The following is a 21,043-nucleotide window of genomic DNA, read 5'->3' on the forward strand; positions in this document are numbered from 1 at the left end:
ACTGTGATCCGTGGGGGGAGAGGGCCCTCCAGGCTTTCTTCTGTCTTCTCCCTCTTCTAAAATTCATTATTTTCCAACCACAAAACAGATTTTCTTATCTCTCAGCAAAATCACTCTCTGTGATTTATATTGTCACTCTGTGTTTTGACTGAAGAGTCCATTTTTTGCCTAGAGGTTTCAGGGGTGTTTTATTAGTACTTTAAAAAAAAATGAATAAGACATTCTTCGTAGAAAAAATGAGGAAATAAAAATAAGCAAAAACTTGAAACCCAAAATCATGCGCCATCCAGTCACTGTTCGTTAACGGATAAACTAAAGTTAACATTTTGACGACTGTCTCAGCTTTTTGCTCTGAATGGCATAAGCATCTCTTTGTACACCAAAGTTTACATGGCACAGGTTATGTGTTCTTTAAATAGTAATGCATCTGATTTGATATTTTCCTTGAGTTGCTTTGCCCACTGTGCTGAAATTTCAAGTTCTGTTTATCTAAACTTTCAATATTAAAGAATAAATAGCAACTGCCTTCCCAGTAGCTCTGTGGCAGCTCGTCAAAACTGTTATTGTGGGCGGTAATAAGTGCAGAACTTTCATAGGAATCTGATACTATTTCTCAGAAAAATCTCATGCCCAGCACTTTCTTGTGGTCGTCGAGGTGGGGGATATTCTGTATGCTGGGCCATGAGTCTAGCCAAGGCTCCCCTCCCCACCCCCGTTGTCAAAGACACTTGAAGAGGTCAGTCCTGATTTTAGTTTGGATTTACACCTTAAATATCCCTCATCTGAAAGGCTTGGGACCAGAAGTTTCTCTGGTTGGGGAATTTTTTCCTATTTTGGAATATTTCCATACATATAACGAGATATGATGGAGACGGAGCCCAAGTCTAAACACAAAATTCACTTATGTTTCTTCTACACCAAGCCTCAAGGTCTCTTTCTCCAATATCGTTACTGCACTTGCCTTTTGCGATGATCACATGAGGTCAGATGTGGAATTTCCCACTTGTGGCATGGTGTGGGCACTCCAAAGCTTTCAGATTTTTCATATTTCTAATTTCAGATTTTCATATTAGGGATGCTTGACCCATAATGTGATATTACAATTATTATTCTACCTTTACCTCATGGGAATTAGGAATCCCTTTGTCCTGGCCATTCCTTAAGAGGATGTCTGTTTCATTGATGCTATATAGACTTGGAGAAATATGGGACCCAAGTAATAAGTGTACTTGCCTATTTTTTTTCTCCTGTTTAGGCAGCCATAAGGAAAGAACTAAATGAATTTAAAAGCACAGAAATGGAAGTACATGAAGAGAGTCGACAGTTTACAAGGTAAGTAGTCAAAATGCAGTGTAGCATGCTGAAGATACTTAAGATGGCAAATTTTATGTTAGGTCTATTTTAATCACAAATAAAAATTTTAAATAGTTTTAGCATAAAATCTTCTCATGAAGATTTCTGCTTCTCCCACATTCATCCTTGTTTGCTTTCACTGGTGACCTAACAGTCAGTATGTCAGTTTTGAAGATATGATAAGATTATGAATAACACTGTAACTAACCAGGCTGAATAAGAATTTCTAAAATTAAATATTTCTTTTCCTTTCAAAGAAGTCTGAATCATTCCTAAGGGCTACATTTTGGTTCCCTTTTTAGTTTCATTTTCTGGGCCAGAAAACAAGTGTCAACAGTGTTCATTCTGCTTCGGCTTTTAAAGTTCTATGCCCAGAACAGATGCTGGTGACAGTCAGTGTGGGCACATATGTGTCACCTTGGGCTCACAGTAGACATAATTTAGGATAGAAACTGAATTTTCAAATGATACAGCTTAGCATGGTAATCCAGTTTTTCTGGAACCACAGAAGACTGTTAGGTTAGATTCCCATTATTTTTTTTTATTTTTTAATTGATTTTTTAAAATAAATGACAATAGAATGCATTATAATTTTTATTACACATATACAGCACAATTTTTCATATCTCTGGTTGTATATAAATTATGTTCACACCAATTCGTGTCTTCATACATGTACTTTGGATAATGATGTCCATCACATTCTACTATCCTTGTTAACCCCTTGCCCCCTTCCTTTTTCTCCCACTCCTCTGCCTTATCTAAAATTCATCTAATCCTCCCATGCTCCCCCTCCCTACCCCACTATGAATCAGCCTCCTTATATCAGAGAAAACATTCGGCATTTGTTTTTTTGGGATTGGCTAACTTCACTTAGCATTATCTTCTCCAATGCCATCAGTTTACCTGCAAATGCCATGAGTTTATTCTCTTTTATTGCTGAGTAATATTCCATTGTGTATATATGCCACATTTTTTTATCCATTCATCTACTGAAGGGCATCTAGGTTGGTTCCACAGTTTAGCTATAGTGAATTGTGCTGCTATAAACATTGATGTGGCTGTGTCCCTGTAGTATGCTGCTTTTAAGCCCTTTGAGTATAGACTGAGGAGAGGGATAGCTGGGTCAAATAGTGGTTCCATTCCCAGTTTTCCAAGGAATCTCCATACTGCTTTCCATATTGGTTGCACCAATTTGCAATCCCACCGGTAATGGATGAGTGTACCTTTTTCCCCACATCCTCGCCAACACTTATTGTTGTTTGTCTTCATAATAGCTGCCCTTCTGACTGGAGTGAGATGAAATCTTATAGTGGTTTTGATTTGCGTTTCTCTAATTGCTGGAGATGATGAACATTTTTTCATATATTTGTTGACTGATTGTATATCATCTTCTGGGAAGTGTCTGTTCAGGTCCTTGGCCCATTTATTGATTGGGTTATTTGTTTGTTTGTTTGTTTGTTTGTTTTGGGTGCTCAGCTTTTTGAGTTCTTTATATGAGATAACAATTTAAAAAGAGAAAAGGTTGATTTTGACCCACAGTTTTGGATGTGTGAACCCATGATTTGTTGGCCCTGTTGCTTTTGAGCCTGTAGAGAGACAGCATATCATGGTGGCAGCAAGTGTCAAAACCATTCACCTCTTTGCTGGGGAGCAGAAAGAGACAGGAAGAGACTAGAGTCCTACAACCCCCTGAATGGCATGCCTTCAATGACTGGAAGACCTACCCCAAGACCCACCTCTTAAACTTTCCACCACCTCCTAATAGGGCCAAGCTGAGTACTAAGCCTTTAATACACAGGCCTTTGGAGGACACCTGAGATCCAGACAGTAGCAACTATAATCCTACTCTTTCTCCTCCCAGTACCCTTCAGTTTCACGGACTACTAACACTAGAGTGGACCAACATGAGTGACCATATTATCTGATGCCCACTCACCACAAGTGTCCTGTTTATTTCTCTCTCTCAGCTGTGTGTGCTTTGCTCTCTATAACAGGTGTATTCCTAAAAACTTGCACAGAAATCAAATCTTTAAATTGAATTAAGGTTAAAAGATACCAGGACAGATGCTTACAGAAGGAAGACCATGTTCCGTCTTTTCAGAGAACACATGCTGCTGCTGTAGGTTAGAAACAGCCTCTGTAGGGCAGCCATACACCATGGTGCTCCTGTTCCTGCAGTGGTTCCTGTGGTGTGGGGGTAAAGGAAGCTTGGTGCTGGTAAGGGAAGTAGCAGTAGGAACTCGTTATTTAATAGCAAACTCCTTCCACGGAACTCGTGGTGGCCTCCATTATTATAGATGTCCTCCACAGCTGTTCCCCATACATTAGTCTCATGGACAGAAGAAACTCCCGTGTGTCTAAGGGACATTGCTTCTTTATTTGTTTGTTTCCTCTTATATCCTGTTTGGTTGTATCTGCACACAGGGACTTCTGCCATCTTGAAGTGTGGTTTTCCCTCTTTGAGGGCTCTCTCCTCTTATAATCTACCCTTGGACCAGTAACGGCCAGACTTACATTCTCCCTGCCACTTCTGGGGTCAGGAAAAGTTCATGCTAAAATGAGACACCTGAAGATGTACTTCTCAGTAAAGTTGATCATAAGAAAGGGTGGAATATTTTTGTGACACTGAGCTGGCTAGGGCCTCTGGGTAATTGGGAAAGGGCTTGTGCTGCGTCCCTCAAGACCTGACCCCTGGGCTGCAATGATTGCTCTCAGCCCACTCTTTGTCATTCAGAATGGTATCTAATGACCTTATTTTCATCTGATAGCATGATATGAGGAAAAATTACAGCAAAAGATAACCAAATTAAAAGAACAATGCATTTTTACAGATTTTTCATTTTATGAAAAGTAAATGTTTATTCTGAAAGAGGTTCCGCTCCTGTTCTGTTAAACACTGTGAACAAATATACCAGAAGTAGGATACCGGGAGAAGTCCAGTTCATTTGTTTTTTCTTTTTTATTTTTTGCATATATATATATATATATATATATATATATATATTTAGTTGTCAATGGACCTTTATTTTTATTTATTTATATGCGGTGCTGAGAATTGAGCCCAGTGCCTTACACGTGCTAGGCAAGTGCTCTGCCACTGAGCCACAACCCCAGCCCCTCATTTCTTCTTTAATATGTGTATTTTGATGTAGAAAAAGAATATATTAATTTAGGATTCAAATAGTACAAAATTTTATCATATAAAAATGAAACCCCCCTTGACTCCTTTCCCAGACTCACTTCCATTCCCCCCAGGGACGCTTGTACAGGTTTGAGGTACTATGTAGATGTTTCTATGTATCTACGTAAATAGTATATGTGTATGTACACACATGTGCTTACATGTATCCTCTCACACACAAACAGAGCATCTAGAAATTCCTTCCATATCAGTATATATCACACTCATTTGAATGACTCTGTGGCATCTCATAGATAATGTACAATAAATTATTGAACAGTTACATGATTGATGAATGTTTATGGAGTTTCCTTTTTTCTTTATCAAACACTGCTACCTTGATTTTGCACATATATTTCTGGGTACACATGCTAGTATTTATGTATTAGTCCCATTAATAGATTGACTAAGTCTCAGGATATTTTTCTTTCTTTCTTTCTTTCTTTTTAACATTTTTGAAAGATACTATTCTGTTATCTTCCTGACCCACAGTTGCTGAGCATGCCAAGCTGCTTACTCACCCTTGTCAGCATTTGGGGAGTGGTTGGGAGATTTATATTCTAAAGGATAAACAACAATGTTCTGTTTCATTGATTTCTATGAGATTGGGCATCTTTACTTATGTTTACTGAACATTTTATTTTTGATTTGCTTATTCAAAATGTTTGGCCAATTTGGGGGGATTGTCTTTTTTATGTGAATTAGTAAAATCCCCTTAGATATTATAGATATTGGCCCTTGGTTATATATGCCATGGTATTTTTCTCCAATCTGTTGTTAACCTTGAGAATTTTTAAATGATTTTTGTTTTAATTTTTGCATATTCATATCTTTCCTGTTACTTTTTACTTCATTGATTGCCTTGTGGAAGGAAACAAAGATTATAAAACCACTTGTTTCAACTTATTATGTGCTTTTTTATGTTTTGATTCAAGAGAGTAAACCAACTTTACTGTTTTCTGAGTCAATAATGTGTTGTTTCCATGCCATTAATCTCCCCCTGGATGTGAAATCCTTTTTTATAATGCGCACATTGGTCAATTTCTGAGTTTCTTATTATGTTCTGATGAGCTATTTGTCCATTTCTACTGTGTCACTCTGTTTAATGAGCATAGATTTGTAGTGTTTTTATAGCTGATGGGATATTTTTTTCACCTTCACAATCCTATTGGCTGCTGGGCTCAGTGGCACACATCTGTAATTCCAGTAGCTCGGGAAGCCGAGGCAGGAGGATTATGAGTTCAAAGCCAGCCTCAGCATCTTAATGAGGCCCTAAGCAACTTAGCAAGACCCTGACTCAAAATAAAAATAAAACCATCTGGGGATGTGGCTCAGTAGTTAAATGCCCCTGGGTTCAATCCCCAGTACCTAAATAAATAAATAAATAAATGTGTTGGCTACTTCACTATATTTACTCACTTAGGGAAATTTAGAATATGTTTGTTGTTAATAAAATAGACTGTTGACATCCTTAGTGTTTAAGCTAATATTAATAGATGTAAGTAGATAGGCTTTGGGGGGATAACAACTGATGTCAAAGGTAAACTTTAAAAGATTTCCAGAAAAAAATATTGATTAACACTCTTTAAAATGTCTTTCCAGATAAGGAAAAATTAAATATTCATATCACTAAAATAAATATGCCTTGCTTAAGTAGTCTTCAAAACTTGGCAGTAGAGCGAATGTCTACTGCTATTTTTCCATTAATTTATATGACATCATTAGAACTGCAATTTCCAGCCGGGAAATATTTCTGGCTTTAAAGACAAAAATCGTGCTTATTGTTTTCAAGTTGTTTTCAGTATTTCTTTTAAGAGAAAAACATTGAGGGAAATGCTGCTGTTTCTAACCAAAATAATACAAAAATATGGTGATATTTTACATTTAGAAAATTGCTCATGTAAAAAACAGTGCTTCTCTTAGCACCAGCCACTCTTGGGGGTATAAACACACTATGAATCATTACCTAGCCTTTAAATGCAACCTAGATACCTAGCAGCTCTTCTTTCTTCTAATTAGTGCCAGAATTTATCTCTTCATACCAAGTAAGCCTTCCCTTCAAAACCTAAATCTCTGTGCTCCCTGCAGATTTGAGGTGGTTAATAAATGGGTTGAGACAGCTCTGCTGCTTCTGCTCACGCACCTCGCATCCAGTGACAGCTCCCACATAGCAATGTACCAGGGAGCACTGGATGGATCCGTTCCCATATATAGCTTTCTTTGTTTCTGTATCTTTGGAAAGATACACAAAATGCTGATAGCATTGCTTCCCTCCCAGGAGGAGACCTGGTGATTGGGGGCAGGCATGGAAGGGAGACTTCCCACTACTTACCCTTTGGAACCTTTCAGTTTTTGAAACATAAGAATGTTTTACCTCTTCAAAAACTCTTAAAAGAAAAACTAAAGGTTCATTCCCCAAATCCTCATTTCTGTAGGTGAGGATCTCATCATGGTGGCTTGTCTTGAATACTGGGCTGGTACTAATATTAATTGTGACTGTCCCGCTGAGGTCAGTGCATAGAGAAGACACCTCTGAGACTCTAAGCCCAGGAAACATGCTGTGGCATGTTTAATCTGTCTTGATGAAGAATTGTGGTGATCTTTGACATAATTTCCCCAGCACTCCCTGGAATCGAAATGTGTAGAAGACCTTGCAGCAAGAATAGGCTCAGGTACTCCCCACAGAATTCGTCCTGAGGACTGATAGGTACCAAGCTAGAACCTCAGGTTGCTGCTTATCTGGTCACATCCTGGATATTCTAACCCCCAGCTGGCCTTTCAGCCTTCTGCTCAAAATCCCAAAATGCACTTGAACAGTGGGCTATTTATCAGATAGGTTCGTTGCATTTTTTAAAGAGACCACCATCATTGCATTTTTTAAAGGCCACTATTGCCCTTTCCATAGTAAATGGACTTTCTACAATATAAAATAATTCCATAAATTATAAAGACAAACTGCATAAAAGGTCAAATGTTACTTAAAAACTGAATTTTTAAATGATTATAGCTGAGTGGTAAGATGAGGAGGAATTTTTATCTTCTTCTGGATAGCCTGTTTTCCAAATTTTTATGAATTAGTAGGTTTCAGATTGAAACTCGAGAGAGTATCACTTTAAAAAATACTTTAATTTTGTAAATAATATTTTAGAGTATGTAAAGTACTTTGAAATATTTACACACATGATTATCTTATCAATTATTTGCTTATTATATTAAGGGAATTATCACAGACTTGGCATCATTAAGTTGAAGCTCTTCGAGTTACAGTAGGTCTCCAGAAGTCATTGCATCACATCAAGCAGGAAAGTCAAGATATTGACTAAATGCATATTTAACAGCAGCATATTTAAAATTCAGATGCACAGAAAAATATTAGAAAATGACATCCAAAATTCTTCATGGTTTATTATAGAATTGTGGGGATTTTGACATTTCTCTATTTTTCAAATATGTCTAATGTGCGACAGTTGGACCCATATACATATATGTGTAGTTTAAGGCAATTATCTCATTTTCTTTTTTCTGTACGTATTTCCATCCTATGTGGATTTACAGATAAAGTAAACCACTCTTTCAGCTGCTGGATAAGCATAGTTTATGGAATTGTGACAATGCAGCAACTGTACTTAGGACTGCAATTAAAATTTGTTGAGGGGTCCTCCACAGAGGAATGAGAGGGCTGTCTCAGGACTAAAGAAGAGTCTGACCACTATATGGTGTGACCTCTCAGATGGAACAGGAGCTGTGGTTTAGGAGGGCCTCTCCATTTGGTTTCTATATGTGTACATGGCATAACAGTGAAAGTATTGAAGACAGAAGGAGGGAGTGCTGGGGAGGTAGCCCCATGGGGGAGCCCTTGATGGGCATGAGTGAGGTCCTGGGTTCCATTCCCAGCATGGCAAAAATAAATAAATAAATAGATAGATAGATAGATAAGTGATTGATTATTCAGGATTTAGCATATATCAAATAGGGAAGTATGGTGAAGTAATATTTTTACATTTGGGAGTGATTCTGTTTTTATAGTGCCCAAATGAATTTACAGGAAGATGAGTAAATTTTTTAAAATTAAGTTTTAGAGGAACCATCTTTAGGGAAATCATTATCCTTATCTGAATTCCATGATTTAAAAATAGCTTTTCCATCACAACAGTATGAAAATAAGAAAAATGTATTGCGGTATTAAAAGGAAGAAGAAAATATAGATAAGTTCAAAATTGAGTCTCAGAAAAGTTCTGAAAAGAGGGTGGACAAAAAGCTTAAGTGTCCTTAGGGCACAGTAAATCTATTTATTGCTCCACCAACTTGAAGCCTAAAGCCAAAACTGTCATTCTGTCAGACAGGCAAACTTCTCAGTAGGTAAAGCTGAACTTATATTTTTAAATGAATGCAAACTGCTCAGTTGGAACACACTTAAGGATAGTTTGCATTTCCATTACCTCTAACCATGAATTTTAGAGCTGAATTTGAAGATAAGGTGCTTAATTTAACAGGATATGGTTATGCTTTTTCTGATCAGACAGAGAAGAGAAGACATGAGTTGTTTGTTTTACCAAATCTGGACAATCTATATAAGAGGCTGCAGCTCTGCCCCTGGGTTTTGTCAGCATCTTATTGCATTCACAGAGTTGGTTGCTCACCTCCTTCTCTAAGCCAGCCCTTGAGACTGCTGGTGTCATCTTTCCACGCAACCCAGGCTGTGGAGCTCATTATCTACTGCAGTTCCTGGGCAAATGGTGTCTGCAGGAAAAGAAAAAAAAAGTGTGATAATGTCCTTGCTAGGTTTGGAAATCTAAAAGCAGGATACTTTTCAGGAAAATGCTGGGCTTTAGAAGATTATCTCTTCCCAGTCCACTGTCTACTTGCTTGATTGCCCAACCTAATTCTTTGTTTACTTCTTCATCCCAAAGACATCACCGATGGGATGGGAAGAGAAAACAGTTTATGTCCTTTGTCCCACTTATCCTTTGAATCCAGGACCAAAGAACATCTGAAGATGGGGACATTGTGGAATGTTTGGTGTGCAAAGGCGAGCAAAATTGGAGAGGGCTGAATAATTGCTAAATTAGATGAGCTTTTATTTAATTCCTAAAGTTGAACATTAGAAAGAGAGGCCGATGGCTCCCAGGATGAGGATCCTAGCGGTACAATTTATCTTGTGTGCCAGCGCTCCCAGGGCTCCCAGGGCTCCCAGGGCTCCTGCTCTTCATGTGGCATAGACAATGCCAGTATGTCTTCCTCAGAGGGAGGGAGGGGATACTGCTGGTTTCAACCCCAGGATCAGGCTGAATTTGCTTCTCTAGTTACTATAAAAAGTTGGAGAATAGCCCATTGCCATTGCTTCCCCTTTGTGGAGAAAGGTGGATGTTTTTGAGATAATTGTAACAAAGTGTAGGGTGGAAATGGATAAAAGGATTTTTCTCTGACAAAATTGATCAAAACTTGGTAGATGTAGAAATCCAATTAGTTGCCTTTCTATTCTACTCTACCCAGAGAGCACTAAAAACACTCCCTCTTTTGAATGAAAATGCAGATTGGAGTACATTTTAATCTGTACTTTCGTAGAGTCTAGATGCGGTAGCACATGCCTGTAATTCCAGTATTCAGAGGCTGAGGCAGGAGGATTGCAAGTTCAAAGCCAGACTCAGCAATTTAGCAAGTCCCGAAAGCAACTTAGAGAGACCCTGTCTCTAAGTAAAATGCCAAAAAGGGCTGGGGATGCGGCTCAGTGGTTTAGCACTCCTAGGTTCAATCCCTGCTATCTGCTCCCCCTCAAAAAAAGAATAGTGACTGGAAACTAGCACCTCCATTTATGAGCTCTCTTCCCTTGGCAAGTGACTTGACATCTTTGGGCTTCTGTTCCCATACCTCTACAAAGAGGGAACAGGAGTCCCTACCTTATAGGGTTATTCTAAGGATTAAATGAGGTGATCTATGTATATATGACAGTTGGATTTGTGCCCAGCCCAGTAAATGTTAGCTATTGTTATTATTTTCTGCCTCTCTTTCATATTTTATATAAAAAGTTTGATTTAAGAAGTTTTCACTTGCTCTTTTAAAATTTTTTATGGAATTTCTGTATTTTTCTTTAGCTTGTGATTGACCCTTCCAGAAAGCACTTTGGAATGTTCTGTCAGATGGGTTATCATGTATTACTATGCATTTGCTTATAATTAAGTTTGGGGATCTTACAATTGACTCTGCACTTATATAAGAGTATTTATAGAATGAGTGATCCAGGGGGCTGGGGTGTAGCTTAAGTGGTAGAACACTTGCCTAGCAATTGCAAAACTCTGGGTTCCATCCCCAGCAACACATGCACACAAAAGGAAGAATTATCAAATGGCTTTCTAAATGCCCCCATGATGTGTTCAGCTGTTTGTGCTTTGAACAAATGCTTAGTGAGCACACAGAGTGAGCTAGATTGTGTTTGGAGCCTGGGAATTTAGAATACATCATTTGAGGTCCTTGTCCTCGGGTGGTTTGGTTACATTCTGGTGAGAGAGACAAATCATTAGCAAGTAAACAGACATTTCAGTTTGAAGTACCGTGAAGAGAATATAACAGGACACCATGAGAAGGACAAGGGGAGAGAGAGCGTGGGTTGTCCCAAAAAGGAGTCAGTTGAAAAAAATGAGACTTGTTCTGTGATTTAAGCAACAGGAGGAACCTAGTTATTCACTGCTGGAGGAAGAGAAAAGCACGCCACCCCCAGGGGAAGTGAGCTGATGTAGAAGAAAAGCTGGTGCCTATTGCCCACCTCCTGAGAGGGGAGAACTATGCATGGCCAGGCAGCAAAGGCAGCCCAGGTGACCACACTAGTAATGTCTATTTATGAGGTCACACATCTGCCCAACAGCATGGCCAGTGGAAGAGTTAAAAATTGAACTCCAAGGGGACACAGTCCTGCTCCAGCCATAAGTTATTTACCAGTTTGGGAAAGCTTGGCGTATCTTGTTTTTATTTTGATTTTTGGGAAGTTAAACATACTGAATTAGTGTAAGATGTCCCATGCATCCACAAGGCAGCTTCTCCAGTTATCAACCACAGCCAGTCTTGTTTGTATCTCTTCTTATGTCTTTATTTTTTCATTTCTTAGTGCTTTGATTCAACATAACAGCGTGTATTAATATACATCACAGCCAGGCTCAGTGGCACATGCCTGTAATCCCAGAGGCTCAGGAGGCTGAGACATGAGGATCGTGAGTTCAAAGCCAGCCTCAGCAAAAGTGAGGCACTAAGCAATTCAGTGAGACCCTGACTCTAAACCAAATACAAAATAGGGCTGGGGATGTGGCTCAGTGGTTGAGTGTCACTGAGTTCAATCCTGTGTATCCCACCCCCCCGCAAAAAAGAGATATACCAAGTGCCAGATGGTGTATGTAAAAGCAAATAAAAACAGTCCTCTGCTCATTTCCCATGGCCCGTTAGCACAGGCCCTCCTGCACAAGGACCTCATCACGATAAATAGTTGGCACAAACCAAAGGTCATAGGAGTACAGAAGAGAGAGTGATTCGTGCCTCCCTGAGAGGTGGAGGAAAGGGAAATTGGGAACCTCAGAGAGTGAGATCATACAAAGCGGAGATGGGAAGAAAGATGAGGGTGGAGGAAAGAACATGAGCACAAGAGCATTTGGGGGCAAAAGATTAGAACTGAGCACATTGGGGAATAGTAATAAAGAGAGATCTAGCTAGAAACATGGGTTGGGCTACATTCTAAAAGGCCTTGATCACCAGTCCAAGAAATTTAAATTTTATTTTGTAGAGAAGTAGGAATAACGTAATTCTTATGACAAAAAAATAAATAAATAAACTAGAATAGTGGGATCAATATTTCATAATGATAATGCTAGTGACAGTGACGGGGTTTGATGGGGGAGAGCCTGGATAGGAAAACCAGTTGAAAGACTTGTTCAACAGGGTAGATGAGCACGAGATTATAATAAATGGGACACTGCCAAGTAGAGTTGCATAAATGTGAATCCCAGAACTAGTCTGAAGGGCTGGATAGATAAGACTTTATAGAGAAGATGGCTTTTGACCTTGATCTTGACAATGAAAACAGATTGGACATGAAGGGAAGGAGTTGCGGTAATAGGAACAGCATGTTCAAGAAAGTACAGGTCTACAAAAATGCAGGAATGTTCAGAAATTTGCATGGAGGGAAATGAAGCTGCTGGCTGACCAGCAAGCTGACCACTAAAGTGGTGCCAGCCAAAGATGGCCAGGGCTTTCATAATTCATAGACAGGCTTAGTGACTGATGGGCAGTGCCGGGTGAAGGAGAGGAATGAATTGCAAAGCTGAGGTTTCTAGGCTAAAAATACTTTAAAAAGTAGAACATTAAACAAGATAGAAAGTGCAAAGGCAGGTTAACAGGAAAAACTTTGTGTAGCTACAGACATGCTTGATATGTTGTTACCCTGGACCGTCTGGGTGGGAATGCCCAGTAGGCATTTGGAAATTCAGGTATGGAAAGTGAATTTGGAGTCACCTACAGGAGCTGATGAGAGGCAGAAGCTAATGAAATAGTGACTGAAGTCTTCCTTTGTTACTACAGACCAGGTGTAACCAAATCGTTTTGTGACACATCTCATTCTGTTTCCTATGGGTTAGAATGTCCCTATCAAGGATGGTGATGTTTTACGCCTTGATTGCTCTGTGACCTGAATGATATAACTACCATCTTTTATACAGGGATTGTCTCTGTTTTCCAACATTGTGATAGTATTCAGCTGCGGGACACCTAGAGCTACCTGCTTTTCATTGTGAACACTGCTGCCCTCAGTTCCACCCAGGTAGAGTGCGCCTGGGCCACCATGGACTCACAGTTACCTTTCTTCCTCCAGGTTTCATCGTCCATAAGGAAGTTCGGAACTATTTGGAAACAGCAATGGATCGTCTTTTGGGGAAGCCCTTCTTCCTGAAAACCTGATATTGCACTGAGATTTGAGTGTGTGTGTTTCCATTGAACCTGTGGTGAAGGAGACATGTGACTCAGCTTTGATCAAAAGTGCTCCTCACCTGTACAGCCAAGATGGGCCAACAAGCAAGCAGAGGACACAGTGAGCCTTGCTGCCCAGAATGTGTATTGATGGTAAGGCGCACTGTGGTTACATCCGCTGTTCTTCATCAGGAGTTGAAATCACAGAAGATGAGCAGAAGACAATCGCTGACTCCCTACCAGAAAGCCAAATGTTGTCACGCATGCAGGTTAAAGAAAAATGGAGATTGGAATTGCTGGGCACCAGAAAGGGGTGGGAGTTGAAAATCAGAAAAAAAAAAAGGAGAAAAATACTTCATTATGTTAATGAAGAAGAGAGAAAATTGAAGCATATTTGTATTTTCGAAATAGGCATTTGGTAGCTGAGAACTTACTAAGGGATTTGGGAATCTAATCGACCAATGTGGATTCCTTAAAGACTTGATTCTAGAATACTCTTGTTTCACCATTAAGTTGGTACACTGTAGTACCATTATTTTATGTTGTGCCAGTGAATCCAGTTGCCAGAAACGTCTGAATGTTTTCATTCATCTTTTTCTTAAATACAAGAGGTTTCTATTGACTCTGACCAAGCATGCTTACGCAAATTTTGTTGCATGCTTTAAGTAGCATGGCTATACACATTTGACTATTTTTTTTTAAATACTTCTTTCCTAGTGTATCAGTGTATCAGCCCTCCACAAGGATAACAGGACTGGACATAAAGTCAGATGTCATGCAGCTGTATAAATCTGTTGCAAGCTTTAGAAATAATTCTTTCGGCCTTTCCCTATCTTGATTATCTCTAGAGTCAAGCAACCATACTTGTTCTAAAGAAGATACTATTGACAATCATGACACCCTTTAAAAAACCTGAATCCAAAGTTAAAACGTAAGCGAGGTGCAAGTGTGTGCTGTCTGCTGTTAGTTTGGAGCAGGAGGCAAAGGACCAGTTATGGAGGATCATGAATTCAAAGCCAGCCTCAGCAACAGTAAGGCGCTAAGCAACTCAGTGAGACCTTGTTTCTAATTAAAATATAAAACAGGGCTGGGGATGTGGCTCAGTGGTCGAGTGCCCCTGAGTTCAATCCCTAGTACCAAAAAAAAGAAAGAAAGAAAGAAAATGATGGGTTGCTGCTATTTAAAAATAAATAAAATAAAGCACATGAAAAAAATACCCCAGTGCTTAAAGAAAACAGAAAATTTTTGCTAAGTTGTGTGTGAGGAAAACCTCATCGTGTATATCAAGAGTCTACAGACTGCATCCATAAATACAGTATTTATTTTAATGCTAGAAGACCAGTGAGGTAAAAGTCATAGATTTCCCTATGATCCTGCAGTCAGTATTGTTTACATTTAAAAATAAAACAAAAAATACCCTCTATAATGAAATTGATCTTTTTCATGGAGTCAACCCCAAGCCCAGAATGACTTCTAATCTCAAATGCATTGACCTTATGTCAATACCTCCTCGCATTGAATTGTTCTTTCACAGTTATTTTGTGTCCCTTCTGTTAAAATCACATGAAATCTATAAAAAGAAGGCAAGACCTAACTAGAGGATATATTATTCTTTAGAACATGGGTGAGAAGAATTTTCTGAATTGTTTCTGGTTCAAAATGTGGAAGAGTGTAATTTTCAATTTCAACTCCAAAGTAAGCATTTCATGTGCTGGATAAATTTTGATCCTACCATTCCTTGGCATTTTAAAGAACCACTTGAAATTGGGTAATTTTATTTTAAATTTTTAAAATATTGACCCCAGTTGCCATACTATAAAAAGCCAGGACCATTTTATAAATAAGAAGAGTAACCAGCATTAATGTACCTCTTGCTGAAGTCAGCTATGTGCATTAACAAAATAAGTCTGCTTTCCATAGCGCTGTCATTTCACTAATAGAATAAGACATACCTTGCTTTGAAAAAGATGTTTCTGCATCTCCAAATCTGTGGCTCTATATCTGGCTATGGTATTGTCTGCTGTGTTGTTCTGCAGTGCTGGGGATCAAACCCAGGGCCTTGCACATATTAAGCAAGTGATCTACCACTGAGCTACATCCTAAGCCCTTGTCTGTTTATAAGGTTTCAATCCAGCCATAAAAGTTAATTTTGTTCTCATTTTTTTTCTAAGTTATCTTTTTCTTTATTTTATCTTATTAGCATTTTAGTGACTTGAAAAAAAAAAATACCAGAGAATATAATGTTCCTTTCCTTTTTCTATGCTTATAATCTTTGAGTATTTTTTTAAATTTCTAATTACAGGTCTTATATAATGTTAAATATAAAGACATCACTGATTTAGCACTCAAGATACACGTCAGAGAAAGTTCCTGTTGAGTTTATGGAAGGAACTTTTCTTTTTAACCATTAGTGATACATAAAATGTAATTCTTTTATTTTAAAATGAGATTCACCCTGGACCAAAGTGAAAAACTGGGCAGTAAGTAATTCAGTAATTTTCCTTGTGTAATTAAGTCAGATTTATGAAGTACCCACACTTTTTTTTCATACTAACTAATACATTCGGAGAAAATTTTATCAGAGAGAAATTTGAAAGTAAATAATAAAATTAACCACTGCTAGTCTAATATTTAAGTGACTAGAACCACCAATTATTTCATTAGCAGGATCCGCTAAATAAAAAGCTATGGAAGGAATTAAAGGATTATGTGCTGAGCTGTATTTCGCAGAATGAAGCTCTATTTTCTTGGTTAATTTTTAAAGGCACAACTGCATATCTCCCACCAGCAGCCCATGCAAGGGTCTCCTGCCCAGCAGGCCTACAAGAATGCAAAGGTCTGGGTCATCCTCCCTGTAATTATGCCTCTGCCCACTACCAGCATTTCTGCAGTCTAACCACTATGTTTCTATTCTATAAAGAAAATAAATGTGTGTGGGAATTGGTTTTCTTTTTTGGTGCTGGGGAATCAAACCCAGGCCTTGTGCATGCTAAGCACCTTCTACCACTGAGCTACATCCCCAACCCCTGTATTTCTTTCTTTGTTGCTGCTATAACACAGTTCCAGGTTTTCACTGAAGTGTGACATTAGGCTAACAAAGAACAAGTGAGTGACTTTTCCTGGATTCTTGATATATGATTAAAGAAGAAAACAAACCCACCTCTAGGAAGGAAAGAATAAAATGTGAAAACCAAAGTGACCATTCCATCTTTTTTTTTAAATAGGGGGAAAATAATATTAAGGTGGTAAGAAAATGCTAAATGAACTTTATCAACATCCTCATGGTCATTACCAATCAACCTGGAAAAAAAATGGTTCTCTAGTGATGAACATGCATTTAAGGCAGCTTACTTGATAATTTCCTGTGTAAGAGAAGGGTTTTGCATTTTTTTTTACATTAGCTGTTATCTATCTTTATGCTAATTCCTTGAATCATTTAACTGAAATCTACAGTAGTTAGAGAACCTATCTTGGGCATTTTGAATAGCTGTTTAATTAGAGAAAAAAACCAACACATCTATTTCTCTGACTTACCCAGAAAAACTGATTTTCTGGTTGCATCTTTGTATCCCTTATTAGCAGAATGAGTGTAGTTACTTATCTTTCTCTAATGTCATTAAACATTCTGTTAGTAGAAAGTTCTAAACTTCTTTTTTTTTTCTTTTCTAGTGCTGGGCATCAAACCCAGCTAGGCAAGTGTTCTACCACTAAACTGGGTCCCTAGCCTGGAGTTCAGAAATTTAAGTAAAAAAATCAGCTTAAGAAAATAGAAGGATTGAATATACTCTTCAGAAATCACCAAATATTGAAATGACTCATGAGTCCTTAAAACCATAAGTCAGGTTGCACATCCTGTAGTTATTTCAGTGCTGTACTAGCACATTAAAAGGAGAAAAAAAAAATCTGGGCACCGTAGTGCACACCTGTAATCTCAGGTATTCAGGAGGCTGGGGCAGAAGGATCCTAAGTTTAAGGCCAGCCTTGAACACTTGGTGAGACCCTAACTCAAGATAAAAAATGAAAAGGATAGGGATATAGCTCAGTGTAAGAGCGCTTGCCTATTATGCATAAGGCCTGGGTTCAGTCCCCAATACCAAACAACAATGATAACCCCAAAATACTACCTTACATTTGAAAGAGGAAAAACAAATGGCATTAACACTGCATATCCTGATACATACCACACAAACATATAACATGCATTTTACTTATACTTCATAGAGTCAAACACAACTTGTAAAAATTCACAAAAGGAAAAGGCATACCACATAGTAGTATGTCATTTAAACCATGAAAACTTTCTTTCCTTTCTCTCTCACTCAAAAATGTTTATAGTCCTAGCAGCATATTTCATACAAAGTAAGAAACTTCCCTTATAGTAGGTAAGGTATATTTAAACAAATACAAGATGTATTGACTATGTCATTCTCATCAGTGTGGCATAACTATTCAAGCATTCCTGAATTCCAGTATATGAAGCCTGTCCTTACTCATGAAAGTATATTGAGATCATTATTTCTTCACAGCATTAGAATATGTTGTGAGCATTAAGGAACCACTTAGACACAATTTGTTTGCAATATTCTCCCTTAGCCCTTAGAATGGTTAATCTTTCACTAGCAAGTCTTTGATCTGTACTGTCTGGTGGGGGATACTATATTGTTTTACTTGACAAAGCAGAACAAACTTCTGGAATTCAAATATGTGCTAGAGGAAAAGATAACAATAAAGTAATCATGTTAATAGGAGCATCTTCCTGAGAAAAAGCACACCCCTAGATAATTCAAACTCAAATTCCAAAGAGGAACTTTAGGCAGGCAGTGGCCAAAGGGTACTAGGGACCAAAAAAGGAACCCCGCAAACCATTCTCATTTTCACCTTCTTTTACTTTTTGTAGTCATTAAGCTTAAGATCTGTTTGAAAATGTGAACCATCATTAGCATTTCGAGAAAGCAGCTGAAAATAAGCCACATCTGTGGGCACTGTTTTGAAATCAGAATCCTCCCAAATTAAGAAATCCCATTGCATACATTGTAAGATTTCTGGCAAAGAAATGAAGATTTCTGTGGCAGCTATTCCCTCCTAAAGATGACCCTAGAAGAAGGGCCATGTTTAGCGATGCTAGGATTTCCTGCACACACACACACACACACACACACACAAATGTCATTTAGTTTGTGGCATTGCTCGCACAGCTGCACATAGGAGACAACCTTTGTCAATTGATGTTTCTCCGTGGGGATGTTGTAGTCATTTAGATTTGGGCAATTCTCTGTTACACAGAAATGTCCCACACCTTGCAAGGTGTTTTAACATCCCAGTCCCCTGCTGACAAAATGCCAGTAGTGTTCCCAGTCAGTGTAAAACCCACAAGTAACAAGCTCTTCCCCAGCTCACTTGCCCTCATAGGGTGGTACCTCCCCACTTGAACATAATTGAGAACACACAGGCAGAAGTGCCTATCCCCAAAACATTGTCTCTACTGCCTTGTGTTTCTTTGGGCCCATTCATTTCTCAAGCCTTCTGCTTCCATTCAGCTTTAATTTGCCCATTTCTTCAGGCAGGAGTTTCCCAGCAGCCTTGGCAATTCTGTGTGCAGTGGGCATGGTAACTTGGCCTGATCCCTGTGTGTACTTAAGGGAGAGATTTTACATGAAGCGAGCTTTCTCCCCTCACAATTTTTACTCCAAAACTACGCTGTTGGACATAGTTCTTGCAGTGTTGTGAGGATTGTCACAAGAGTTGAACACAAACACAGTGACTCTTAACAGTCCACATAAACAAAGCAGGGGGTCTTTGGAAGTCACCATCAGATTTCACATGGTAATGTTACATCCCATGAGTTCCAAAAGAGTCTCTTCTTTCTCCTGTTAAGGAAGCATTTAATGTGCATGCAAATGCTTGGATGCCCCTGTATAAATAGTCACGTGGTTCAGCTCTTCTAACAAGGTCTGTGAGTGCTGCATTATGATGGAAATGTGGATTAACTGTGGATTGCATGCCTGTAGTTCAACTGCAGCAATGGTCACACACAAACCTCCTTTTACCTGGGTGAAACGTTATTAATCTGCACCAAACAATACAGAAACACATTTATGCTCTTTGTCGCTTTTTAACACCAAAACTGAATGGTTAATGTCTTGAAATTATTCCAGTGAATTGTAGCTTGGAGAATGGAATTAATTTAGCCACTATAATTTTTTAAAATAGTAAAACCCCCAAAATATTTTGAGGCCGAGCAACTCAGAGTTGATAAAGGTGGTTGGTTATTTTGAAAATGTATAGATGGTGCTTAAGAATTGTTATCTTTTTTAATAGCAGTGTTTTTTCTTTTTTAAGAGTAAATTGAAAGGAGTAAATGAGGCCGATTGCCACTCCACCCTCAGGTCAATTTTATGGTATATTAAAATGCCAATAATGTTTGTGCCACTTGCCAATCTGGGGGGGGGGGCTTCTCCCTTACTGGATGATGTTATAGTTTGGCTATATCATTACATTGCTTAGAGAGCTTCTGCACAAGAAATTGCCACTGCAGTGCTAATCAGCATTCAGAAAGAACCAGACTGAATCAAGGGTCAAACCACTTTCATCACTTAAAATATCAGCACTAATTTTTCTTTTTCATGTTTTAATATTTCTTCCATGGCTTAGAAATGTGCCAGTGTGTTAAAAAGTTTGTGTACCAATGTCACCAGTGAAATACCAACTAAAAATTCAAACTAGTCATTTTTTTTCCTATGTAATGGTGATTTTGAAATTCAGGGCTATCTGCATTCTTTTTGTTATTTCAAACTTCAGTTAAAGTTGAAAGAATGGTAAACTGTGATCATTATCAGACTAATTGAATGGTTCCTGATTTCCAGTGAGTGATCTTGTCCACCTATTACACAGATGTAATATCTGTGAGTGTAAATAACTGGAACTGTATACTGATTAACATGACAGTTTCTCTTTTTTGTCATTTTTCTTAATCTGTACTGTATTATAGTATGTGGGTATAAATATCTACAAGTATACACACATATGTATATGTATTCCACTATTGTAACCTGAAAGATAAACTATGTATTATCTTTTTTATTCCATATTGGTGTTGTGTTATTTAAAAAGCAAAATTTCGCTCTATCTAGTGGTATACTATAATAGGATACTTTGCCGTGCACAATTCCAAGTGCCTTAGGACATTGTTTAGCTTTCCTAAATATATATAAATGCATATATGTATAAAACTGGGAAAAGTTACCTCAATAAAATCATTGGGAAATCCCCAGCTTTAGTTTGTTCTAATTTGTATTACATTCAGATAGTGCTCAGTCTTTTTAAATTAAAAGTTCACAGTCCTCGCTTGTAACACAAGAGTAAAACAACTTTCTTAGTTTCCTGTTATTTTAACAACACCTAAATTTTTAACATTTTTTGTGTATAAGGTTTTGTGATTTATAATGTTTATTTAAAATATCTGTCTAAAGATTATTGCTTTTAATAGCAACATACAGTATAGTTTTAAAACTTTCTATCTTTTATATCTAAGGGTATTTGATATTGATATTTTATTGACATTAT

At 38.1% G+C, this 21,043-nt stretch overlaps 1 protein-coding gene across 9 annotated transcripts in view; it reads left to right on the top strand.

The window, feature by feature from the left end:
• Phactr2 (phosphatase and actin regulator 2) overlaps positions 1-20,750 on the top strand; it is a 267,238-nt gene extending 246,488 nt beyond the window's left edge. For 6 of the 9 annotated variants that reach the window (XM_058581732.1, XM_058581754.1, XM_046450655.2 and 3 more), the window contains 2 exons: positions 1,256-1,332; positions 13,386-20,750. In XM_058581732.1, the coding sequence (XP_058437715.1) occupies positions 1,256-1,332; positions 13,386-13,401 (93 nt within the window). In that variant the 3' untranslated portion in view covers positions 13,402-20,750. Of the gene's footprint in view, positions 1-1,255; positions 1,337-13,385 lie in introns of those variants that run through there. The other 3 variants (XM_058581736.1, XM_058581762.1, XM_046450694.1) reach the window with 1 other exon arrangement.
• The last annotated feature ends 293 nt before the right edge of the window (positions 20,751-21,043 follow it).

This window comes from Marmota monax, unplaced genomic scaffold (assembly GCF_021218885.2).
Source record: "Marmota monax isolate L192 unplaced genomic scaffold, Marmota_monax_Labrador192_F-V1.1 WCK01_AAM20220418_F8-fsc00030, whole genome shotgun sequence".
In the NCBI taxonomy this organism is placed as follows: Eukaryota; Metazoa; Chordata; class Mammalia; order Rodentia; family Sciuridae; genus Marmota; species Marmota monax.